The sequence below is a fragment of the Castor canadensis genome, chromosome 7 (genome assembly GCF_047511655.1).
Source record: "Castor canadensis chromosome 7, mCasCan1.hap1v2, whole genome shotgun sequence".
Lineage (NCBI taxonomy): Eukaryota > Metazoa > Chordata > Mammalia > Rodentia > Castoridae > Castor > Castor canadensis.
Genome location: NC_133392.1, coordinates 75,057,310 through 75,084,693, shown reverse-complemented (window position 1 = coordinate 75,084,693; position 27,384 = coordinate 75,057,310). Strand labels below are relative to the sequence as shown.

At 35.2% G+C, this 27,384-nt stretch overlaps 1 protein-coding gene across 3 annotated transcripts in view; it reads left to right on the top strand.

Moving 5' to 3' along the window:
* Wapl (WAPL cohesin release factor) overlaps positions 1–27,384 on the top strand; it is a 66,084-nt gene that overhangs the window by 28,348 nt on the left and 10,352 nt on the right. For 2 of the 3 annotated variants that reach the window (XM_020161317.2, XM_074079334.1), the window contains 11 exons: positions 10,976–11,071; positions 12,454–12,606; positions 12,864–13,000; positions 13,760–13,871; positions 16,160–16,387; positions 19,536–19,647; positions 19,971–20,068; positions 21,175–21,251; positions 24,682–24,857; positions 25,157–25,272; positions 25,636–25,800. In XM_020161317.2, the coding sequence (XP_020016906.1) occupies positions 10,976–11,071; positions 12,454–12,606; positions 12,864–13,000; positions 13,760–13,871; positions 16,160–16,387; positions 19,536–19,647; positions 19,971–20,068; positions 21,175–21,251; positions 24,682–24,857; positions 25,157–25,272; positions 25,636–25,800 (1,470 nt within the window). The remainder of the gene's footprint in view (positions 1–10,975; positions 11,072–12,453; positions 12,607–12,863; positions 13,001–13,759; positions 13,872–16,159; positions 16,388–19,535; positions 19,648–19,970; positions 20,069–21,174; positions 21,252–24,681; positions 24,858–25,156; positions 25,273–25,635; positions 25,801–27,384) is intronic. The other variant, XM_074079335.1, reaches the window with a different exon arrangement.

Sequence of the window (27,384 nt, the reverse complement as noted above, 5' to 3'; positions counted from 1 at the left end):
CCCAAAGTGTGAGGTTTGTGTGTGTGCAGGCGTTATTGGCAGTATCCCCTCCCTCCTGGAACTTTGGGGAGGTCCTTGAGGAGGAAAATGGCATCGGAAGTATCATTCAGATTAAATTTGGCCAAAAGCTGTCTCCCAACAAAATTAGTACACTATAACTTCTGCGTGGTGTATGTGTGTGTGTGTGTGTGTGTGTGTGTGTGTGTGTATGTATGTATGTATGTAAGGTGTGAGAGAGGGTGGAGGAGAGAGAGACTTAAGAATAAATGTAGACATGATGCCCTTTGCTCCTAAATGCTTTGGTTGGTACCTTCTAAAAGCAAAAACATTCTGTATAGCTACATAATACTCATTAAAATCAGGAAGTTAATGCTGATGTAATACTATAATAGTCTAATGTTCAGATCTCATTCAGATTTCACCAGTTAACCCTGGTAGAAGTTCTTTATGGCAAAAAATAAATAAACAGACAACATCTTCTAATTAGAGCCCAGGATCTAATCCAGAGTCACACATTGTATTTAGTTTTCACAAGCAATCTACTCACCTTCAGTCTGCTAAAATACTGTTTTTCCTGGTCTTTTCAAGATTTTGAGATCTTTAAAGAGTTGATTTTATAGAGTGTCCCTCAACTTGGGGTTGTCTGTCTAAATACCTTTTTGCTATGAGATTTAGGTGCCATGTTTTTGGCGGAAACACCAGAGGAGATGCTGTATTCTCATTGTGTCATATTAGGTAGAACACAAGGTCAATTTGTACCTTTACTGTTGATGTTAATTGATCACTTGGTTGAGGTTGTGTCTGTCGGGTTCCTCAACTGACCTCATCAGACATTAACCTCCTAGTTTTAGCATTGTTTTTATGAGCTTTTTTTCTTGTGTGTGTATTTTTGAGACAGGGTCTTTCTGTGTATTCCAGGTTAGCCTTGAACTTGAGGTTGTCCTGCCTTTGTCTTTTCGAGTGCTGGGATTATGTGTATACGTTATCATGCTCTGCCTTAGCATTTACTCTTAATCAGTTTTTAATATATTTGCCAAATGCAATATCTTGATTGTATCTTTTCTTCTATCATTAGTGATTGGTCTTCTGTAAGGTAGATATTTTCTTTCCTTCCATGTATGTATTTGTTTATTTATTTGTCACTATACCCAAATTTCTGCTTCACTGAGTGATTTGTTAAATGTTCTGTCCAATACTCAGATTTTCTTAGATGTGTTCAGTAGATGTTCTTTCAGGCTGTCTTTTGACATGTCCCTCGTTTTGCATTTCCTTACTAACTCCCTAAGATGTTCCAGGTTTATCCTGAACTTTCCCTGGTTCTGGAATCAGGCATTTCTCCAAGAAGTCTGGTTTCCATTTTAGAGAAGAATAGTATTTAGCAGTAAAGTTATAGTCACTGGGTAGGTTATTTCTTCTGAGGTGTCATTGCTTCTAGGCCCTGTGAGTAGACAGCTAGGAAACTTGTAAAAATAACACACACAGACACACAAGACACACACACACACACACACACACACACATCCCTGGTTTTTATTATTCTCTATGTATTTAGAATCATGAGTTCACACTGATAATTTACTTCTGGTCCAACACCGTGGTTTAATTTACCCTTCTCACTTTCCATATTTTATTTCCCTTTGCCTAAACTGAGGAATCTGATTCTCATCCCCAACATGTCTATTTATTTGCTCAGTTCATGTACGTAACCAGTTTCTCAATCATCTCACCTTAGTGCCACTGACAAGACCTAATCACTCAGTCCCCTTTCTTTTTCCCTAATGCATATTAGAAGCATTAACTTCTCTAGCTTGCTGTCTGTGAGATTTTTCTTTTAATACCTTACGAGAAATACAGAGAATGGTGGGGGGCTGGCTGGGAGAATACATGTAGTAAAAAGATGAGGAGGGCGAAGAATAACTGGTAAGGCACATTGTTGAAATGAATACTCGGGAAAGTTGTCACTTGCTAGTTGGGAAAGTAGGAGTTGAGGAGTTGGATTTGAGCATATCTGGATTTAAGTACCTAATGTTTCTACGGTAAGTTTTAGTGATCATTTGGCAGTTGTAGTATTCTTGTGCATGAAATGTTCTGTTTCTGATTTCTGGCTACAGTTCTCTGTATTCCATTGTTTGTCACTGTCATATTTGCTAATATACTTAGATTATTTCATCTTCCTTCCCTGCTTTCCATTCAGCTTCTACCTTGTCTTGTCTGCTCCTAAAGTCATTGTTTGTATAATCAGCCTAACTAGCCTTCAGTTTTTAGAGGGTTTATGTGGTTTGTTGACCATCTTGTTTCACAGATAAGACTGTTGCTGGGTCATTGAGGAAACTAGAGATGAGGCCATTTTCAGTTTCAATTCTTAAATATTTCTACTGCTACTTTCATCATTTCTCTGTAGTTTAATGCTGGCCCATCTGGCTCCATCTTTTGTCTGACTCTCTAAGGAACATTCTGGGCTTAAATTTTTTCTTCCCTTCTGTCATTCAATATGACACTGGGTAGTAAGCCTCTCAGTAAATGGATTAAAATTTATTTCTCATTATAAATCATGGTTATATCAGATGTATTAGAACACTGCAATTGCTTAAAGTTTTTATTTTTTATATTTTATAAACTCATTTTTGTTTCATAAAATGAATTTATATAGGTTGTCACTTAAAAACAATGTTATAGCTGAAGACACTTTAAAGGACAAGTACCCCCACGTCTCACCCAAGAACAGATGTTCTCCTCACACTGTTCTTCCTTTAGCACTTAGAACCTACTCTCATGAAATAGCTTGCTTTTTGGTCAGATGAATTTACCCTTACCTTTGTTCTGTGTTTGAGAATTCATCTACCATCTTGGAATCCAGTCATTAAAAAGGTATTGTGGGGCTGGTGGAATAGTTCAAGCAATAGCAGCACCTGCCTAGTAAGAGTGAGACCCTGAGTTCAAACACCAGCCTGCTTTTAAAAAAAAAAGGTACTGTGAAATCCTCTAGGTTACCAAGGACTGGAAACCTGAGACTTTTAATGGATGTGAAACTTGAATAAAAGAGAGACTATAGCCAGGTATGGTGGTACATACCTGTAATCCCTGCTGTTCTAGAAGCAGAGGCAAGAAGATCAAGGTTTGGGACCAGCCCACATAAAGTTAGTGAGCTGTATCTCAGAAACAAAATTTAAAAAGGGCTGGGGGTGTGGCTCAAGAGGTAGGAATACTTGGTTAGCACATGGAGGCTCTGGGTTCAGTCCCCAGTACTGCAAAAAGGTAGAGAGGGAGAGAGAAGAGGAGACAGAGGCAGACAACAGACACAAACACAATTCCTAAGGTTGATCATCCAAAGACTTGTCAAAGATTTATAAGAAGAGAGGTTTTTTTTTCTTTTTTTTTTGTTTTGTGGTACTGGGGCTCTCAGGGCCTACACCTTGAGCTACTCCACCAGCCCTGTTTTGATGGGTTTTTTTGAGATAAGGTCTTGTGAATTATTTGCCTGGGCTGGCTTCGACCTCAGTCCTTCTGATGTCTGCCTCCTGAGTAGCTAGGATTACTGGTGTGAGCCACTGGCACCCAGCTTGGAAGAGAGTTTTAATTGGCTTTTCTTCTCTCTTTTGTTTTGTGGTACTGGGGTTTGAATTTAGGTCTCACATTTGTTAGGCAGGTGCTCTGTCACTTGAGCCACTCTGCTGGCCCTTCATCATTGTTTTTATTCAGTGCATACTGCATGACTTTCTGTGTACTAGTTAATCAGGAGTAGGACTAAATCTTCAAAAGGCTTTCTGGCTACAAATTTGAATTTCTGGAATTTTGAATGGTCTTAGCATTCAGTGTGTTTATTCTAAATCAAAAACATCCATCTATTTTTTTTTTTTTTTTGGCAGTACAGCAGCTTGAAGACAGGGCCTTGAACTTAATAGACAAGCATATTGCTACTTGAGGCATGCCCTCCTGCTCTATCTTCCTTTTATAGAAATAGCATGGAACTTGAATATCAAGCCAGGCTTTTAAATCATTGGTGTATATGATCAGTAATATTTCTAGTAAGTTAGGAAAATGTAAATAATTTTTTCTATATAATCTAATTTTCTTCTTTCCTATTTTATTCTGTAAGGATTTTAATAAGGAATGAGTGTTTTATTAACCTTTTAATTTTCTTTAGTTCATATGCTTTTAAAGCTTGAAAGTTGAGAAAATTTCACAATACCATATTTCCCAAGAAAAGAGGCTTGAAATGAGAAAATGTAGCCATAGGTTAATTATCCTTAGAAGGGAATAGGCATACATTTGAAATTGGGAAGTCTTTTCCCCCACTTTCCTCTCTGCCCCTTATGTTCCCCTTTCCCCCAGCTGGTTCTCTCTTTTTTTTCTCCTCTTTCCTCTCCTCCCCTCTGGAAATAATTTCTTAAGTGAGCCTTTATTTAGGAATAATTTTAAAATTATGGAAAAGTCACAAAATTAACATAGTACAAAGAACACCTTTTGTCCAGATTATCTTGTTGATACTTGCTTTTGTTATGTGCATGAGTGTGCCTCCCCCATATATATACAAACTCAAATTCTAAATAGGGTTTGTATTTCCTAATCATATATTCACATCACAGTTGTCAGTTTTAGTAAATTTAACATTGTTACAGAGTTTTTGTCTAATCTGTTCCAATTTTGTCAATTGCCACAACAATGTTCTTTGTGCTAGCATTTTCTCCTTTCTATTATAGGATCTGGTGTCCAGTCCGGAATACCAGGTGTATTGCTTTTAGTGGTTATGTCTTGGTAGGTGTTTTTTGGACAGTCTGCTCATCCCCTGAAAAGAGAGCTCTTCATTTGGTTTAGTCCAATATTTTCTCAAGATTGGATACAGATTATATGTTCTAGACTCTGGGATATTTCATAAGTAATGATGTATCCTTTTCAGGGTACTGCTTTTGGGGATACTCGGTCCATTTCTCCAGCTGTATAATCACTATTTTTCTCCTTTGCAATTAAAACAGTCTGTAAGGAGAGACATTTTAAGACTATTCAAATACCCTACTTGATTAAAATGTGTACTTATATGTGGTATGTGAAGTGTTGATCTTTTCCTTATTCAGTCATTACTACATTGGTTATGAAATGATAATTATCCAACTCTTGCACTACGTTCACAAGTCCCTCAAAAGTTTTATAACTATGAGCCTATCCTTACTTACCTATCTTTTATCAGTATGGGTTCATGAATCCTTGTTTGTTTTTTGGCCTGGCTTTATTGAGTTATAGACAAAAATTATATATATATACACACATACACTTTTAAGTGTATGTTTTGACATTATGCGTTGTGAACTAATTATAATATCAACCTAATTAACATACTTATCACCTCACATAGTTGTGTGTGTGTGTGTGTGTGTGTGTGTGTGTGTGTGTGTGTAGTTGGAACTCTTAAGAGCTCTCTTAGCAAACTTATAAAGTACATCAACTATAGTACCCATGCTATAACTTGGATCTCTAGAAATTCATCATCTTGTAGCTGAAAATTTCTACCAAATTCTCCTCAGTTCTCCTATTTGCCAGCACCTGGCATCTACCTTTCTACTCTTTGTGTGAGTTTGACTTCTTCAGTCTTCAGTAAATCTCTGTTTTCCTATCCATATTCTACTTGAGGTTATTTTAGATCTACATTTGTCCTGATAGTGGAGCCTTTTCAAGATGGCTATTTTGTCCCTGCGCCTTGTCCCTGTCATTCTGTGAGTACTTCTTTACTTTCTGGCTTAACACTAGAATTCCAAGTTCATTTTGTAACTGCTCAGGTCTAGCCCTGGAATCAGGACCATTTTCTGAGGGAGTACTCATTCCTTCTAGTTGGGGATGCTTTTAGAGACCAAGATTTGGTGTTTTTTCATTCCTTCTTGGCCTTTTTAGCAGACAGAGAGATAGGAGACATGCATGATACACATGTAATATGTAATATGTAATACACTCACAAACATAAGTTTACACTCCCATGTGCATGTAGATTCATGAATGCCCTTGTCTGTTCTAAAAATGAGTTTATAAAGATGTCTTCAATATCAGTCCATCCTCACAGTTTTTTCTTGCCTTCTGTCTTCACAGTGAGCAACAGTAACACATTTATTTGTATCTGTAGCAACACTTAAATTAGGTGCAGAATTGTTTTGCGCCATTTCACTACAATAAATAAATCTTAAGGTGTTTACAGTTTGTTTGCAATGCTGAACTTGCCTTACAACCATTTTTTCCTGAAGGTATAAAATCAAATACTATATTCATAAATTACTCAGATTAATTCTGTATGTCTGGCTCTTGATCAGTCAGTCTTTCCTGCTTTCAGCTTGTTTGTTGTTTATTTGAAGTATGAGTAAGTTTCTTTTTCTGGTTTGCTTTATATTTAGGGTTTTCACCTTCCATTTTTACTGATTTAATTTTTTTTGTTGTTGAATATGCACAGCATGAACATGCTTTCACAAGTCAGAACTACAAAAAAAAGTAAGTCCACTGAAGGTTTACTTCACCTGAGATCTGTTCTAGCCTGTCCCACCCCTTTTATGCGGCCTTTTTTTCTTTGTTTCTTTTTATAAACACAATCGTAGGTTTTCTTACCTCCTTTATTTCTTATTAAAAGTAGCATCTGTATGTGCTCTTTTGCTCTTTTCATTTTCTATAGGCTTAGCAACTTGAATACTTTTTTATTTAGTAGTATCACCTGGAAATGACTCTTGGTCATATAGCTCTTCCTCAGAGTACTTATTTGAGCCACTCCCCCAGTCCTACTTTTGTGAAGGGTTTTTTGAGATAGGATCTTGGAAACTATTTGCCCAGGCTGGCTTTGAACCGTGATCCTCCTGATCTCTGCCTCCTGAGTAGCTAGGATTATAGCCGTGAGCCACCGGTGTCCGGCTAGAACTTGGTTTTAGATTGTATTTTTTCTTTAGTTTCTGTCTTCTCCATTCTCTTCCATGTTGACATGTTAATTACTTAAATCCTTTAATTTTTTTTTTTTTTTTTTTTTTTTTAGTGGTACTGGGGTTTGAACTCGGCTTTGTGCTTGCTAGGAAGGCACACTCTACCACTTGAGCCATGCATTAGCCTTTTTGTTCTGATTATTTTTGAGATAAGGTCTCACTTTTTGCCTGGGCAGTCTTGGACTGTGAGCTTTCCTGTCTCAGCCTCTCAGGTAGCTGTGATGGTTGGTACATACCACCATACCCAGCTATTGGTTGAGAATGGGGTGATCTCATGAAAGTTTTGCCTAGGCTGGCCACAAACCCCCCCATCCTCGCCATTTCATCCTCCCAAGTAGCTAGGATTACAGGCTTGAGCCACTATGCCTGGCTTAAATTGTTTCTTTTTAATGTTGTATATACATAGTTTAACTATACCCAGTGTTGGCAAAATTTTGTCTGTTCAATTTATCATTATTATTTGGTTCTAATCTCAGTTGAATGTTTTCAAAATTGATTTGTCTTACTTTGATTCAGCTGTTATAAAGAAAATTCTAAATTACTTTTAAATAGGTAGTTTGTTTTTCTTTGGCTTACCAGGTTCTGACAGTTTATTCTAGTCCATTTTCAAATTGCTGCAGTGTCAAGGCACCAGGCTCTCTCTGTGGTGGTGATCTATCATTTCTGGAGTACTAAGTAGTACAAGACAGTGAGGCAATGAACCATCTCCAGGACAGAACAGAAGGTGTACCTCACATCTGTTACACATCATCATTAACTAGAACTTAGTCACATGCCTAACTCAAGCAAAATGAAGAAATACTGAAATTTTGGCAAACATACATTTAAAGGAAACTGAAGGCGGAAAGTGGATGTTCTCTCTTAAGACATGTTATCTTTTAAAATGTATGCTGTGTGTGTGTTGCCAGGGATTAAACCCAGGGCCTGGCAGCACTGTACCACTGAGCTGCACCTCTGCTCCTTCAGTGGTATTTTTGATTCGAAAGAACCACTGCTTATTTTAGTTGATAACGATCATGGCTCAATCTAGTATCTTTTCTGGGGGTTGGGTGGGAATGGGGTTTGAACTCAGGGCTTCAGGCTTACAAAGCAGGCACTCCATCACTTGAGCCATACCTCCAGTCCATTTTGCTCTGGTTATATATTTTGTTGTTGTTGTTGTTGTTTCTTTTGTTCTGTTTTCAACTCTAGTTGTTTTGGAATGGAGTCTCTTGAACTATTTGTTCAGGCTGACCTCAAACTTTGATCACTAGGATTAGATGTGTAAGCCACTCGCACCTCTAGAGCTGGACTTCTAATATCTTTTTAGCTGTTGAATTATAGGCTGAGTTACATTAGTTCTCCCAAAGTGCTAAGTACTGAATTTTATGCTTTGTTACATGGACTTTTTAAGAGTTTATTCCCAAATTATGGTATTTCCAGGTAATGCAGTAAGGTGGGAGTGATATGCTCTTAGGAAACTTGTCACCAGTTAAACTTTTGATGTTATGCTTACTTACAACTAAGTGTAATAGTCATTGTTTTTCACATAGACAGGAGTTGACAATTTCTTACAAAAATATAAGCTGTCTCTTTAAAAGGGATTTCTGCTTGTAGAACTTCATTGAATCAGGTAGAGAAGAAAGTTCTTCCAGCTCTGTTGCTTCCTTTTAGCTGTGGATGAGATTCTCTACACAATCTTATCTCTTATATAATACAATGTGTAGTTAGGACTACAGATATGGTAGATACTTTCAGCGTTTCTGTAGTGTTGTCTTACATAATTTAATACTCTGAATATTTCTACATGTGAGGTTCTTTTTTTAGTTTGGGACAATTAAAGGTTACATGTAATACTATGCTTAAAAGGAAGTTTTTAAAGAGCTGGATGATCTCTAATCTTTGTAAAGCTTACTTCATAACCTTCTCTACTTTCACCACCCATCTTTTATAAAAATTCTTTAAAATTTTTCTGAAGAAAAAAAAATCCAGGTTGGTTTTTTCCTCTTTTTGAGTTGCTTCTAGGCACACAGTTATGTAGTGCAGCACTTCTTCAGAGTTCATTTAATTGTACTCTTTGCTGATTGAATAACTGGGGAGAGTACATTTCTGTTTCATGAAATCTTTGTGGATAAGCCTGGATGAATTCTAATCAGCTTACTGTTGTTGTCCTCAGTACATGGTCTTCTTTAAAACTCATAAATAAAATTGGTCCCTTCAAAAAAAAAAATCGTATGGCATAAAAATGGTTAGTCAATATTTTTTTTTTCCACTTTTAGGAGCCAGCTTAATGGAGAACAGCATTATCATTTCTTACTAGCTTTTCAGGAAGGATTTCTTTATTTCTTCTGGGGGTGTGTGTGTGTGTGTGTGTGTGTGTGTGTGTGCGCGCGCGTGTGTTGCTAGGACTTGAACTCAGATTCTAATTGGATCCTATACTTTGAGCCACTCTGTCAGCTCTTTTTTTGTGGTGGGTTTTTTTCAAGATAGGATCTTGTGAATTATTTGGTCACGTTGGCTTCTCCTCCCCAAGACCTGTAACCTTGTTAAAACTTTGAGGTAAAAGTCAAGGAAAGTTCTAATTGGATTTAATTTCCTTTAGATTGCTTATTAGCATCAAAATGGCAAAACATGGGCGAGGTGCAGTGGCTCACTTCCATAATTCCAGCTACTCTGGAGACTCAAATTAGGAGGATCATGGTCCTGGTAAAAGAGACCATACCTGAAAAATAACTAAAGCAAAAAGAATTGGGGCATGATCAAGGAGTAGACCACCTGCCTAGCAAGCTCCCCCCCATAAACAGGAATGTGAAGGCTAGGTTTTAGAGTGTATGTTGAACTTTATGCAGCTGAGCCTCAAAAAACCTGATTAGATCATTGCATGAGTGCATAAATTGTTTAGATTACTAATAAGTCATCACTTTATGCAAACCTGGGATAGTTGAGTAATAGGAATGAGGAGTTTTGGTTTATCTTCTTTATCTTTTAAGTGGTACGGGGTTTAAACTTAGGCCTTGGATTTGCTAAGCAGGGGAGCTCTACCACTTGAAACACATCCCCAATCTTGAAATAGATTTTTCTACTTGTTCTCTTATGTTTTGTGTATATTACTGAAAAATATGAATATCAGATCAGAGATTTATTTGAAATTTAAAGGACATACTTTGTTGTTGTCTTTGGTCAATACTCGGGATTGAACTCAGACACCCCTTTTAACAATATAGAATGTTTAAGATTAATATTCCTGGAATATGCTAACATATTCCAGCCATGCCTCCAGTCCAGGACATAATTTCATATCACTTTTAAGTCTTTGCTTAATAATTTTTTTTTTTTTTGGAAATGAGGGTTTTATTCATTTTACACAGATTTGATCCCATGGATTTCATTTTGTTGGTGCAAAGTTATTTATTCACAGTTCTGAAATTCAGTGTTAAAACTGAAAGTGGTTTCTTTTTTGTTTTTTTATGTTTAAATGATTTGTTAGCACAGTAACCTTGAATTAATGCATGGCAAATTACATCTTTATTCTACTTTAATGTACACATTTAGGCATTTTGCTACAGAATTCATGAATGTTACTGCATGATAATCCTTTAGACCCCACTGTGTTTTGTAAGGTATATACACTGTATTTACCTTTATAAAATTTGAAAACTTAATTGATGTATACTTCTGGCCCCAGTGGTTTCATTTAAATGAACATGGTCCTCTATTATCTGTCATAAGCTGCCTGATTCCTGTTGTTGGAAAACTGTGGAGCATAAGTTAGCAATATGAGGGGTAAAGTTCTGCCAAAGAACATTCTGTATTACATAAATTGATTACAAAGTAAGTATAAGCCTTGTGAGAGGTTTCTGTTCAAGTGCTTTCTTCTCTTGGTTGGTGACAATTTTGTGACCAGAATCCCATGCCATAGGTGTAGGAATAGCATCTGTCCTGCTCTGACTAGGATGTTTATGTGTTTAAATTATTTTTTTTATTTACTGAGATGCTTTTACAAAGGATGCAAAGTAAGATAGAAGCAGTTGATCTTTTTCTTATTTTTCTAGTCACCTACAAAAGCTGTATATAATGCCAGGCACTGGAACCATCCAGACTCAGAAGAACTTCCAGGGCCACCAGTAGTAAAACCTCAGAGTGTCACAGTAAGTGAATTGTACTTTTATATTTTGTACTCTTTAATAAGTTTTATATTAGTTAAGTAGTAGCTAACTTAATTCATTTATAAATCTTTGACTTTACTATTTATTTACTTTGGTCTTCCTCACTAAAGTTTAGTAGTTTTAGTTTAGTTCATTGAAAAAGTGAGGATTGTAAAATAGATAGCAGAACTAACTGTGCCTATGATGAAAGCCTTTAAAAAATAAGGCTTTTTGCAGGAAGTTCCTGCGTTCCAGGCTAGCCTGGGCTACATAGTGAGACCTAATCTCAAAAATAAATGAATTAATTAAGTAAATAAAAAACGATCTACATGTCATAGAAGTTTTAGTGTTTAGAGTTTAAGAACAAATTATTCCTTATTTGAAGTTAGTATTGATCATTTAGAGCTATCTTATAAATTACATCCTACACGACCTCAAAGTGGCTTAATTTGCTTTTCAGAGGAGAATATATCCCTACATTCCAGGGATACTTTTTAATTCAAAACACAGGTGGGAAAAAAAAAAAAGATCTTAACTTCAGCACTCAGGAGGATCACAAGTTCAAGACCAGTCTGGGATACATAGCAAGTTTGAGGCCAACCCTGGGATACATTGTGAGACCCCTTCTCAAAAAGCCAAACCAAAACAAAAACCAAACAACAATTAAAAAAATGCATTTCAAATTGTTCAGAAAGGATTGGTACTATCGTACATGAAAGCTACTAGGTTGATTAAAAAAAAAAACTTTGGTCATCTGGGGTGATGAAAAGAATGAGTTCTTTACAACAACAAAAATACTGGAATAGAGGTAGTTCTTCTAACCCAGTGCCTCCTGCATGCCACACGAGTGCTTATAACCAGTCCTGGTGATGAAACACAGTGTCTACTTTCCTATCTTAAATTGATTATACTAAAACTCCTTTTGGTAGATAGTATAAAGCCATCATTGATGTATACTAGTAATTACATTCTATGCTGATATATACCATGTTCTTGTTACAGTGTTTCTCTCCTAAACTACTTCAGTCTCCTGTGGATTTCTTTGTCTGTCTGTTGTGGTTTTTCTGTCCCATCCCTTAGCTGCTTAGCAATGCTGCTCATGCATGCACTTGTGGTTCTTTGTTGTCTCAGTGGTCCTGGAGATAAATAACAAGTTAGTGAAATATAGGGACTAAAAAGACCAGAAGCAATTCCTGAGTGGTTCTTTTGTGTGTAAAACATATATATGTTAAAGATCTTAAGTTACCCGTTAGGACCTTTCAGCGGCCTCCCTCCTCAAAAAAAAAAACACTTTTAAAAACTAAATTTGTCAGATAGATGAGATGTTACTTTTTAAATATATACATATATATTTAGAACAACTAATTTAATACCTTTATTAATAGGTGAGGCTGTCTTCAAAGGAACCAAATCAAAAAGATGATGGAGTTTTTAAGGCTCCTGCACCACCACTCAAAGTGATAAAAACTGTGACAATACCTACTCAGCCCTACCAAGATATAGTTACTGCCCTGAAATGCAGAAAAGAAGACAAAGAAGTAAGCAGCCATATACAGTTTTACTGCATGTGGATAGATTTTTGTATGTAACATTTAGACTTTTTAACGTCTTGAGCAAATACCACACTACAGTTTTGAACCACAAACTTATCCTATTAGTGCCATTGTCTTAAAAATATTTTTATTGCCATTTAATGAACTATTGTGTATACTCTTGTATAAAATACAGTGAGTCTGTAGATTTAAGTGTGCCAGTTCATAGTTACAAAAGAGGTGGACTTATTTTTTCTTGGCAGTTATACACTGTTGTTCAGCACGTGAAGCACTTCAATGATGTGGTGGAATTTGGTGAAAATCAAGAGTTTACTGATGACATTGAGTACTTGTTAAGTGGCTTAAAGAGTACTCAGCCTCTAAACACACGTTGCCTTAGGTAAGGTCTCACTTTTATATTTCATAATTTTTTTTTTTTTGGTGACACTGGGGTATGAACTCAGGGCTCAGGCTTACTGGGCAGGCGGCACTCTACCACTTGAGTCACTCTGCCAGCCCCATTTTATAATTCTGTGCATGCTGTATTATCACATATTTTGTTTTGACTGAGTAGATTATTGTCAAAAAAGCCAGACATTTTTTATTTTATAGTATATAGTGAGTGATATATTAAAGTGTGATTATCTTTTTTACTATAGTATAGGCTTTAGTTTCTAAATGCTTAAAAGAAGAAATAGTATGATATAGAATTTTTTTAAAGTTTTTTTTTCCATCTCAAGTTTGAAGGATCAAGTGATAGATTAATTTAAGCCTATTGTAATCTGGATCTTTTTTCCTGTAGTAATGGATTAAATAGCTTTACTTTTTAGTTGGAGTAAATCCAATCAAATAGAATTATTTATAGTTTTACATGTATTATGCGAGGTAGAATTTTCGTGGTTTTAATGGTAATAGAAATGTAAGGAATATGCTAATGACAATCATCATTTACTTTAATAAATACAGTATGCCCAGTCACATACTAGGCATCAGTGTATTTTCAGTAATTTGGTTTCCCTGTGGTTTTAATATTGTGATCTATATGGACAATGCTTTAACTCCTTTACCTCTGTTCTGTTTGCTTGTGTTGGTTTTATGCAAACTAAAAATTACTGTACTGCTATTTTTAGTTACCTTACCGTAGTCTGTTTTCTCCTAGTGTTATTAGCTTGGCTACTAAATGTGCCATGCCAAGTTTTCGAATGCACCTGAGAGCACATGGAATGGTTGCAATGGTCTTTAAAACATTGGATGATTCCCAGCACCATCAGGTATTTTAAAATTTCTGAAGTTTTGAAGCATTATTGAAAGGTTATGTTCGTTTGATTATTAAAACATACCTTCATTGAATACTCATATGCACGTATCCTAATAATAGAGTTATTTGCTGAGTATATAGATCAATACCATGCTTTGATTATTTTCTCATGATGTTTTTGTTGTTTTTCTTAATTTGTGAATGTATACTATTAAAATATTGCTTGTTTTTCATAGTTAACTTACTATACTGAATATTTCATTCTGTAAATATGATTTACTAAGAATAAACTTTTTTTTTTAAACATTTGGTCTAGTGTTGAATCTGAAAGATAACTGCATTGTAGAAAGGAATAAATTCTTCACTTTTATTGTCATTCACATTTTCTCTCACCAATAAAGCATATATAATAAAGTCAGATTTAACATCATCAAAAGTTAGAAAAAGCAACCTTCTTTGCTAAACATTATCAATAGTGGTTTTGAGATGGCCTTACTATATTTCTATTCAAGGAAAATTTCCAGATACAGATTGAATGACACAATCTAATACAGACTCTTTTGAAACAAAAAGTAATGCATTTAACATTGAGTGAGTATACTTCTAGATTGTAGCTGACACAGAATTGTGAAGGAGAAGAGATGAGAACTAAGAAATAGTTTGCTTTGTTATGTAGTTAAGGGCAGACTAACACATTACTGTGCTTTCTTGGCGTCATGGCCAATATGCCATGGTGTGGCATCCTACTTTCCAGAAATAATTTGCTTTATAAAAATTTAATCAATGAAATGTCTGAAGTTTCTCTCCTCCAAGGGATTCAAAATTTATGTATTTTAGTTAATTATGTTTCTGTACATTGAAATAAATATGGACTATCTTAAATGTTAGAGTACACTAAACCTAAAACATTTTTGTTACAGTTATCCCTTGGTTTCTGTGAGTGATTGCTTCCAGGACTGTGGCATGCTGTCATCCCTAGATTACTTAGAACACCTAATACGATGTAAATGCTATGTAAATAGTCCCGCTGGGTAGCCCAGGCTGGCCTCAAACACTTGATTCTCCTGCCCCAACCCTCCCCAGTACGGAATTACAGGTGTACAACTACCACACTCCACTCAGATACAGTTTTTTCCCTCTAATATTTTTGATGTATTGTTGTTGAATCCATGCATGTAGAGCTCATGGATACCAAAAGCTAACTGTATTAACATTTATTTAAGATGTATTACCTCCAGTATTTGTAGGTTGTAATACCACTTTTAAACAGTATGCTAAACACCTGATCTCCAAAAGCACATTTTGGTTGTTTTTTGGTTTTTTTTTTTTTTTTTTAATCCTTTTTTTAAGCTCAGGCTGGCCTAAAATCAGGATCTTCCTGCCTCAGACTCCCAAGTCCTGCTGGAGTTATAGGCATGTGCCACTGCATCTGGCTGGTTTTGTTTGTTTGTTGTTTTTATTCTTCTTTATATATTTATTTCAGTACCCTAGGTTTAATTTTTTTGTTTGTTTCGTTTTGGTGGTACTGGTGTTTGAACTCAGGGCTTTGCATTTGGGAGGCAGGCGTTCTACCACTGGCACCATGCCTCCAGCCCTAACATGCTGGGTTTATATACTGATGTAAACTCAGCTGTATGTATTTCATGGGGGAAAAAATTGTGTTCTTTTGATGCAGATTTTGAAATACATTTACATTACTGATTTTTGCACTAGAATTTGTGTCATTATGTCAAAGAATAAAAATGTATGGTATAATAGAATTTTATATACATAAATCTGAAGAACTGTTCTATAAACTCTCCATTTAGCACAAAATGGCCAAAGAAGTATGTAATTCAACTTACACTGTTTCAGTTTGGGGGCATTCATATGGGGAAGTTCATGGAAAGGAAAAATTTGGGGCTGGGGATGTAGCTCAGTGGTAGAGCATTTGCCTAGCATATGCAAGAATCAAGGCTTTATTTAGTTAATAGAAATATTTCCATAGAATATGTAGAGAGACCACTGAATGAAACTTTTGTTTTTTGTATTTTGAGGCAGGGTGTTTTTTATATAGCCCAGGGTAGCCTGAAAGTTACATTGTAATCTAGGGCTAGCCTCACATTCCTCTGCCTCAATTTCCCGAGTGTTGGGATTACATGACCATCTTGAACCAGACATTTTCAAGATCTCCAGTAAAATCACCAGTATGAGTTTTTGGAGTTTTAACTTGTAAACAGATGTCAGTAATGGTCTTACTTCCTGAGATTGTCAGTAGTTGCTTACACGGATTTTTGTGTTGTGTTCTCTTTTTTGTTGAAGAATCTGTCCCTCTGTACAGCTGCCCTCATGTACATATTGAGTAGAGATCGATTGAACATGGATCTTGATAGAGCAAGCCTAGATCTAATGATCCGACTTTTGGAACTGGAACAAGATGCTTCATCAGCTAAGCTACTAAATGAAAAAGACATGAACAAAATTAAAGAAAAAATCCGAAGACTCTGTGAAACTGTACACAATAAGCATCTTGATCTAGAAAATATAACGGTGGGCTATTTCCTTCCTTCCATTATAAAATGAAAATCACTTTTAGCAAGTTTATGATTGTCACAGTGACTGTGTAACTTTGGACAAAGCACTAAACCTCTCTTATTGTTGGCTTACAACTTAGCAAATTTTTCTAAGGTTTAGCTCTAAACATAATTCATTCCTTTCCTAAATTCCCTAAGCTAGTTCATTCATACTTAGGCTGCAGGTACTGGGGTTGCTGAGGGGAGAAGGAGGACTAGTAAATAGCTCTAAATTTCCTGTTGCATTTTGTCCAATCTTTTTCTCTTGATTTCTCTTCCCTCTCCCTCTTCTTTCTCCTTTTTCCTCCCTCTGTGCCTCCGCCTCTCTCTTAACTCCCTCTCACCTTCCCTGTACATTGGCTATTAACAGTTTGAATTCTTACATTCTTGTGAATTTCAGGAATAAAAATTAGGATTTGCAAGAGCCATTTTCAGTTAGCAGACATTGGCTTATTCTAGACTATCTGTTTTACTAACTGCAGGATTCCTAGGCACTTTTCCTTCTTGGATCAATGCCCCACATAATAGGGTCATGGCCAGTAGCTGCCCTAATACTCAGCACAATCCCCACGTTTAAGATGACTGGGCTGCTTTTGCTCAGTTGTAGTTCTGCTTTCTTCTGACTCTTTGACTTGTAGACTCAATAATCCAATATTCCAGCCCCCCTCAAAAAAAATGGCCTGTGGTTTTAGAAAACAAAAAAAAACTTTTGCTATGTAACTTGGTTTTCAACTATAAAACATTTTTTCTACAGCCTACTTAACTAAAGACTGCAGCATTTGCCTAAAAAATTTACAGAATGCTTTGCGCTAGTCATATATAACTTGGGGCTGTTGCTCTATTTAATTAAGATAGAGTTGCTAATAGATTCTGGTAAAAGGTAGAGGGTGGCAGGAAAGCAAGCTAACTTTAAAAGGTGAGAGTAAAAACTCACATGTGTATTCATGTGCTTTGTACTTGCCAGCACTGGCAAAATAGCTATTGTGCCCAGTGATTTTCCATGTCACCATACCACCTGTATACTACCTTTAAAATGACTTTGTAACTTTTATTTACTGTTAACATTTTCCCAGTAACTAATTTTTAATGCTATGAGAGAGTAAGTTTAAGCTTATGATTTTTATTTGCTGCATAATTAAATGAATGTACTTTTCTTTTGTCTTCCATATTAACATTCAACATTTAGGTTCAGTTCAGGCATTCACTATTAAATAAAATGATGATAAATCTGTTCAATGTGAATTAGTCCCATGCTGTTGAATTTATTAGGAAGGTAAATGTCAATATAAAAACTGCTACACATAGTATGTTACTCACAATTAAAACCAGAGCACAGTTGACTACACTAGAATTCCTCTTATTTTAAGTTATACAGTTTTCTCCAAAGAATATCCCCTACACATTAGTTTGTTATATTTATGGCTTACCTTCTCCATTGAAATACTGGTACTGCTATGGAAAGGTAACTTTAATTAATAATGTTTTTAAGTATAATTCAGATCATGGGAGTTAACAGTTACAGAATAGTATTCTGATTAAAGATTTGTAGGATAGTTTCAGTTTTTAAGTAAAAAATACTTAAAATAATAGACTATTTTAAGACATAGTTTATAATATGCTGGATATAGCCTAAAACATGGAAGAATTCTTTTTGTGACATTAGAAATGCATACTAAAGCTCCTTTTAAGCATAGAACTTAAAGGAGTTTTTACTATATTATTATTAAATTACTAAGTGCTTTCTTCCTAAACAAAGAATGCCTCGTTAGGCTTCAGCTTCACTGCTGTGACTCATGAGCTAATATACCTGAACCTAATTAAATTTAGCATTAAATTACTCTTTGAGAGACCTAGAATGAGAAATGAGCATAATTGAATATGTTTTGTAGTACCTTGGAAAAAACTTTGTTTTTAAAGAAAAAATATTAAAATATTCAAGATCCCACTTCTAAATTTGTAATACTAAGATTTTTCACTGGTAAGATCTGTTGTTTGTATTTTAAAATAATCTAATTTGTATTCAGTTCCAAATATAAATTATGCCAGTATGTAGATTTGTATCGTTTGAAAGATAAGCTTAGGGAAGAAAATGAGGTCTTTTCAGTGTTTGCCAATTAAGGCATTTCTTCTGTTATGAAAGTTCATTTATTATATCAAGAACCAGATTGCTCTTTATTGGGAAGTAGCTGCATGCTTTAAAAAGGGAAAAGCAATAGTTAAAATCCAAGAGAAAAATGTTAACCTAATTGTAAATATGGTTCATATTGGTGCTCCCTCTAGTGGTTAACATTAGGTTTGTGACCACATAAGGAATATCTACCCTGCTAACCCCAGTCTGCAGCACTTAAATAAAGGATTTGTAGTCAGAATAGGTAAGAAAAGAGAAGGAGCCTTGCAGGAATATAAGAAATGATAAACAGGGGACTCAAAGTAGAAGATAGAAGGTTAACTAATAAATATATGAAAAAATGCTCAAGTTCATTGTTGTCAGAAAAGTATACACCAAAGCAGTAAGTTCCCCCCTGTAGCCTAAGGCTGTTTAAAGTGATAACCTTTGATTTTTGAACATTCAGGCAACTGCCACTACCATACCTTTCTCCTAGCAGTGTTACTTGTTAACGTCCTTTGTGGTAAATTAATCCAATATACTGATTTTTTAAAAAATTTATTTTTCACTATTATTGTACTGGGGGTACACTGTGACATTTACCAAAATTTTTACAATATATCACAGTTGAATTCACCCCCTCCATCATTCTTTTTCTCCCTCCCGCAGTATATTGATTTACAGTTTAAAAAAAAAAAAGTGCTTTGATTCAATAACCCACACTTGAACCTGGTACATACTTGAGTATGTACCAGTACATACTGAACTGATAAAAATAGACTTTTAATAAGTTTTTCCTATGAAAGCAAGCCATGTAGTTAAAAAAAAATTTCTTCAGTGTAAACTGTTCTGATAAAATTAGAAGTTAATTCAGCCTTACTTATAAAAGCAATTACTGTTCCATTAAAAAATAAAAGCCTATGTACTGGTAGCATGCAATGAATTTTTGTAAAGAAAAATCAGTTTCTAAAATTACTGCTAAATGTCAATGTTCTTTAATGGTGCTTCTGATTTTCAGACTGGTCATTTAGCTATGGAGACATTGCTGTCCCTTACTTCTAAACGAGCAGGAGACTGGTTTAAAGAAGAACTTCGGCTTTTGGGTGGTCTGGATCATATTGTAGATAAAGGTATGGATGCACACATACATAATGTTTCTATGTATTATTTGAAGCCTGAAGAAAATACTTATGTATTTGAAAATGTTACCAATTTGAAAAGGTCTTTTAGCAGTAGACTGTAAATCTCTAACTTTACAATAGAGGCCATTAATATTTAATATTTATGGGGGACTATGGAAATATGGGATGTCATAGATTTCAAAATCTCACAGTATCAAACAGAATAAGTAATGTTCAGAAGAGTTCAAGAACACTCATAGCATGTATATATATGACTTACTGGAAGTGTTGAAGTGATAAATACTAACTTACATACATTTCTTTTCACCTAGTAAAAGAATGTGTGGATCATTTAAGTAGAGATGAGGATGAAGAGAAACTAGTAGCCTCGTTATGGGGAGCAGAGAGATGTTTACGAGTTTTAGAAAGTGTAAGTATGGACAAATATTTTGGGGAAATTACTCACTTTTAATTGTGATTGCATGTTTGTGACTACCAAATATTTTACATGCCCTTTGAGTTTCAACTTTGTTAATCCAAATTAGCAGTGCTAGTATTCTTTGAGCAATCAGTTATTACTGAACAATTTAATGAGCAGCTTATTATTTTAAGATTATGTATGTATTGCCAGGTATGGAGGCATTTGTCTGTAATCCCAGCATTTGGGAGACTGAGGCAGGAGGAACATGAGTTTCGGGTCAGCCTGAGCTACATAGTAGAACTGTCTAAATGAGAAAAAGAAAAGAAAGAAATGCTTGTACTACTGCTAAGTGAAACCTAGTATGCAGTGTGCCAAACATAATCATCTCTTCCTTAATGTGAAATTCTGCTTAAGTACATTAACTTGTTTTCAGAAAACGAGAGTTAAACAGTCAGGCTTGTTGTTTATTTTGTGGGTTTTTTAATTTACCTTTTATGAGACAGATTGTAGGCACAACTTAACAATATTTGGGCTTTGGAAACTGATAATCTTGAACTGTAGTATTTTTTGTCCTTTGGTTTTTATGAATAACTTAACCTAGTGTGGTATAGATTAAAATTTTACTGCTGGTCAATTTCAGGTGCATAATTGTTGATTAGATTTCATTAGCTAGGTACTTACAAAACCATCCAAAGGAGATTTTGAGACAGATGAAGTTGAAATTGTTCCTTTTCTCTTCTAGAGTGCTTCTTGTACATTAGATAACATGATACTTCTTTAAAAATATTCGAAATGAATATAGTTACGAATTTTAAACTATCAGTGTGTAAGTTGGAGACTTCTGATACTCACTTAGCAATTGATTATAGTGAATATATAGTAAAGAATAGATTAATTATGAATGAGTAATTGTGAATTGATTCATTTTATAATAAATCAATAGCTCTGTTTTTTAAAATCTGGAGCCTGTGGGTTTTGGAGTTATTTCCTTAGATGATGGGGCTATTTCTTCCTCATCTTTGTGTCTTTTAAAGCATCAGGAAGAGTGTGTGGTGTTATTGAATAAGTGAAAAGTTACAGATTGCCACAATCATTTCACTTTCTTCCTTTTTTAGGTAACAGTGCATAATCCAGAGAATCAAAGCTACTTGATAGCATATAAAGATTCACAACTCATTATTTCATCAGCTAAGTAAGTTTTTATAAAACTATCATGTATTATTTATTTAAAACACTTGGGTTGACCACAGAGATGTAAAGTATACCTTCTTCCATAAAGTCCTCTGACTCTTGAGTTTTGTGAATCAGAGTATATTATAGAGAAAAAGTTAGATGTAAAGATTCTGGAGCCTGAATGCTGTGGTGTGGATTCCAACTTTGTAATTTAGCTGTGTAACCTTAACGAGTCACTTAACTGCCTCAAGTTCCTTACAAGGAAGGTAAGTATCTGTCCACCTGAGGTGGTGGTTACAATAAAACGTGTGTGTTGATATGTATATGCTTTTTAAATGTATGTGTTTATAAGTAATATATGTATATATAAAACAGATTTTAAAGTACCTCATGTATAATACATAAAAATGAGTTGAATTAGAATTATAGTAGAACGCTTCTTGGTATATAGTAAATATTTTCTCTCACTCTACGTGGACTTTTCTAGCCCTCTTCTTCTGCCCTTTATACCTGATTTCCCAGATGTTTATGTGGCTCTTTCTGTTCCACATTCTCCTGCCCAACCTTTGTCACAACTAGGCTAATAGAGTCACCTCAGTTTATGCATGTCTCCAATCCTGATTCTGTCTTACTCAGCAGCTCTTGATATCTCTGTCCTAATTTTTTTTTTTTTTTATCTCTCTGCCCTAGTTCTCTGGCCTTTAGCCTAGCCAGCATAATACTACAGGGACTTAACTATCTCCAGATCTCTGCTTTGAATAAATAATCTTAAACTCTAAGTCTCTGTGATCCCTTACCATCTTAGGTTAATATGACCAAGGCCACTGCAGTCTGACTCCAATTTATGTTTTAACCTCTTATTTTAGAGAAATTCAAACTTAGACAAAAATGTGGAAAATAGTATGATAAATTCTATTGCACACATTATTTGAATAATTACTGATCAGAACCAGTCTTGTTTCCATCCATAACCTCATCTTTCCCCCATCCTGTGTTATTTTGAGGCAAATCTAAGTGTTATATCACCTGCATCTCTTTTTGCCTTGTTTTTGTAAATTTTATTTATGTATTTTTATTTTTTTGTTAGCATATAATAGTTGTTTGGGGAATACATTGTGATATTTACATATAGTATATCTTAATTAGATTCACTCCCTCCGTTGTTCTTCCTCCCCCCCACCCTTGCTTTTGTGAATTTTATACTACATTTAGTGCTCTTATGACAAGACTCCAGTTGTTTATTACCATCTGTTCACCGTTCCTTAACAAGGAGTATTCTTGAGAGTTAAATCATTTCTGATTTCTTTAATTGACAAAAATTGTATATGTTAGCCAGGCAACAGGGGTTAATACCTATAATCCTATCTACTTGAGGGCCTGAGATCTTGAGGATCTTAGTTCAAGACTAGCAAGGGCAAATAGTTCATGAGAGCCCATCTCCAAAATAACCAGAGCAAAGTAGATTGGAGGTGTGGCTCAAGTAGTAGAGTACCTGTGTTACATGTACAAAGCCCTGATTTCAAATCCTAGCCTCAACCCCTCCCCGCCCCCAATTTTTTAAATGGTCTCTTTTGTGTACTTCATATCCCCTGACAAATGCCTTGAAAAAAGATGTATTTATTATTACAGATTTTAGCTTCTTTATTGTGATTAGGAAATTCAAATAAAATGTTTTAGAAACAGCAGTAGAGGTTAGAATTGAAGGTTTATGAAAGAGTACTCACTTATCTGGCATTTTTAGCTTTTCAGTAAAACTATGATAGCCCTCTTCTTCTGTTCTTTATACCTGACTTCCCAGATGTTTATGTGGCTCCTTCTATTCCACATTCTCCTGCCCAACCTTTGTCACAATTAGGCTAATAGAGTCACCTCAGTACATGCATGTCATACTGAAGGATTAAATAACATGTACTAACTCTCCTACCTTCAAAAGCACAATTTAGCTCAATACACCTCACAATAGTTTAATTACCAGTAACTACAAAGGTTTTCTGCCATCATCCCCAAACATCAGAAAACCAAATTATTTTAGGTTAGACATCATGAGGAATACCTTACTAATCAAAGAGTTGTAAAATAATAGGAAACTTACAGGATTTCCTCAGTGAAAGAGAAGCCAGAAATGGACAGAATAGTGTGGTCAACCCTACTGTAAACATTTCTTGTAAATACTGTGTAGTTTTCTTCACAGAAAACTTTTATGTAGTGTATAATTCATGAAGAATACAACTGACTTAAAGTCAGCTTACTTGATCTCTTACTAAATATTTAAAAAATCAGTACACTTAGTCATTTAAAGAGTCCTCAGGAATACTATACCTGTTTAAGGATTCTATTTCCTTGTTATTTTGTGTAGAGTCTTGGGAATCCTTGGGTTGTAGCTCATGTCCTGATGTGACTGCCAAAAGAAATGTCAGTTTGACCTCAAATTAAAAAACTAATGATTTTCTCAAATGCAATCAAGTAGTTAATACCCATTTTTACTGTGATTTATTGTGTAATATTAATATATGTAACATTCTCTGTTTACTAAGAGTTTGCTTTCTAAATGAAAAGCATCTAAATGAGATCAAGAAGTACTGGAGTTTAAACTTGGCCTCACGCTTGCAAAGCAGATGCGCTCTACCACTTGAACCACTCCGCCAGGCTGCATTTAGTTAGTGATCTTTTGTGTTTGAGAGATCTGTAAAAATGGAGGACAACTCCTGTAGATAGTTTAAATATGTTTCTGATTTTTTATTTATCTTTTGAGACAGGATCTTACTCTTGCTCGGCAGTCCTTCTGACTCATCCTCCCCAGTAGATGGACTTAACAGACATGCACCACTGTGTCTAGAGTTGTTTGTTTTTTGTTTTGGTGGTAGTGGCTTGAACTCAGGGCCTTGAGTTTACTGAGTAGGCACTCTACCACTTGTGCCATTTTTTGCTTTACTCATTTTTTGGATAAGGTTTCATATTTCTGCCTACAGTGGCCTCAGACTGTGATTTTCCTATCTATGCACCCCCAAATATGTGGGATTACAGATGTGCACCACCTAACCCAGCTTGTTTTGTTGAGATGGGAGTTTCAATAACTTTTTGCCTTGGTTGGCCTTGAACTGAACTACTCTCAATCTCCATTTCCCAAGTAGCTTGAGATTTTAACTTTCCCAGAAAAATTTTAAATTAACCAAGTTTTCTAAAAATAAAGGGGGAATTCAAGTATGATTATATTTGATACATTGTAAGAAAGAACCTTTGTAAATGCTACAGTGTACCCACACCCAGCACAACAATTAAAAAAAAAAAAGTTTTCTAAAAGTAAAAGGAGATTTAACACCTAGTGAGATATCAGGCATACTTGGTACATAATTGGACATTTAAAACATTCTAACCTCCAGGGTCCCTTAAATAAAAATTTGTCATGGAACTTATTATTTACCATAATCACATTTTATTTTCTCTTTAAGAGCGTTACAGCATTGTGAAGAACTGATTCAGCAGTATAACCGTGCTGAGAACAGCATATGCATAGCTGACAGTAAGCCTTTGCCTCATCTGAATGTAACTAACCACGTGGGTAAAGCAGTGGAGGACTGCATGCGGGCCATCATTGGGGTACTGCTCAATTTAACTAATGATAATGGTGAGTAGTATTTCCATTGAAAACTTGTATGTTATGCAAAGAAACAAGTCATTCCCCTTTGTTTCTCCTTTTCTTATGTAGTGATTTTTACAATTTTCCATAATGTAATTAATTGATTTATTCCTATAGACATAAACTACTTTTAGGAGTTGATACTCAGAGCTAGTCTAGTAGGCTGGCCTAGAAATATGTATTTCAATGAAAGAAGAGTTGAACAATTCTAAATACTCATTTTATAAAAATGGTGCATTGTCATCAGGAAGAATTAGTAATGCTTTTCCTGTTTTACTCTATCTCAGAGTGGGGCAGTACCAAAACAGGAGAACAGGATGGCCTCATTGGCACAGCGATGAACTGTGTGCTTCAGGTTCCAAAGTACCTACCTCAGGAGCAGAGATTTGATATTCGAGTGCTGGTGAGTTGAAGTGACCTTCAAAAATGAGTATTTATCTAGTTTGATGATGCAAACTTCATCTAAATCTGGGTTTAAGAATTAGAAAAATTATTGACTTGTTTGGGTGAATTTCTTAGGAACATACTTCTTATATTTTTTTCTTTTCTTACAGAATACCCTTTGTAAAAATAAAGTGTATAAACAAAATAATAATTAAAAGCTAAAGGAATCATTCTTTAGGAAGACCAGTATCTTGTATACTGTTTTTTAACTATTTTGCAGGTGGAAAAACTATTCTTACCTGCCAATAAAAATTATGTATGCTCTATTCATTTCTTTTATGTTCCCATTTATGATAATGTGCATCTTTTAAAAATTTTATAGGGCTTGGGCCTCCTGATAAATCTGGTGGAGTACAGTGCTCGGAATCGACACTGTCTTGTCAACATGGAAACATCCTGTTCTTTTGATTCTTCCTTCTGTAGTGGAGAAGGAGATGATAATTTAAGGATAGCTGGACAAGTTCATGCTGTTCAGGCTTTAGTGCAGGTAAGCACTTCCTTTTTTTACTTCCTTTATTTTCTTTTTTGTTTGTTTAGAACTTGTGGTGCATGTCTTTGCTAGGGTAGAGATGGAATGTCTTTTAAGATTTGACCAATTAAATTTATGTAGTTGACAGGATGAAGGTTTATTTTAAACCAGAATTCTTAATCAATTAAAAATACTGTGCAATTTCTCTATAGATCAGTAAGAAATACAGTGGTTTAAAATGTGCTCTTAATTTTTTCTGCTGGCTTTTCTCAACTATTTTAATCACTCTTTGAGCAGTTATTAAAAAGCAGAGATAAGGCACATTTGTTTTACGAATCAAGTAGATTATTGATCTCAAATTTGCAATATAGTCCCACCCTATCCCCTTCATTTCACGCCTTCCAGAATTTATAGGTTTCATTTGTGTTCAGGACTCTGTTTGGGGTCCTACCGTCCCCAGAAGAAGTTAACTAACTTAGTCTGGAAAGTGGCAGAGTGGCTGAGCATGGGAATACTGGGTTGAGACAGGTTCTTTGAGTTGTTTTAAGTCATATTTTCCATCATCCTATCTTATTCTTCATTATGTGTTGTTGAGTGTTGAGCACAGATAAGAAATCATCCACAGGACTTCTTCTAAGGAAATTTTAACTTTGTGGTTATTTAAAACAAATTTATAAAACCAGTGAAAAGTGATCTTGTTACTTACCAATAACAGTAATAGTAAGCAGTAGTAGTAATTACTAACAGTAATTGACAGTAGTAAACTGTTTTGGGTCTTCAGTTATTATTTAAGGGATTCATTTAACTGCCAAAAGCATTTTCTTCCTGTGTGATTCGTAGTTTTAAAAAATTTTACATTTGCAAATGTTTATAGGCTCATGGGAAGTTCTAAAAATAGTACTAAGTGCAGTCTCAAAATAAGGAAATTAATATTGATACATTCTTTTAAGTGGACTTCATACCTTACTCAGTTTCTCCATTGTTGTCATTTGTGCATGTGTGTGAGATACTATGTATAATTTTATCTCATGTATAGATTCATATACTCCTCATTATTTTAAGGTACAGAACCATCATCACAGAAGAATTTGCTTGTGCTGCCCACCTCCAAACCCACTCATTCTTCCTGTCTCCTAGCTACCAGTAATCTGTTAAATCTACCTCCATAATGTTTTGAGATTAGGCTTCTTGAGAAGCATTATGAATGGAATCCTACAGTATGTAACCTTTTGAAATTGAATTTTTTTCAATAAGCACATGCATTTGAGATTTATCCAGGTTATTGCACATATCAGTAGGTCATTCCTATTTATTGTTGAGTAGTATTCCCTAGTCTGATTGATAATACAAGAGTTTTTCCAACCTTTCTAGTCCCAGCCTTTTTTTTTTAAGTGGTACTGGACTTTCAACTCAGGGCCTCATGCTTGCTAGGCAGGCAGTGCTCTACCACGTGAGCCACTCCACCAGCTCTTTTTTGTGTTGATTATTTTCAAAATTGTGAGCTATTTGCCTTGGCTAACATTGAACTGCAATGCTCCTGATGTCTGCCTGAGCAGCTAGGATTACAGGCATGAGCCACTGGCACCCTGCCCAAAAATTTGT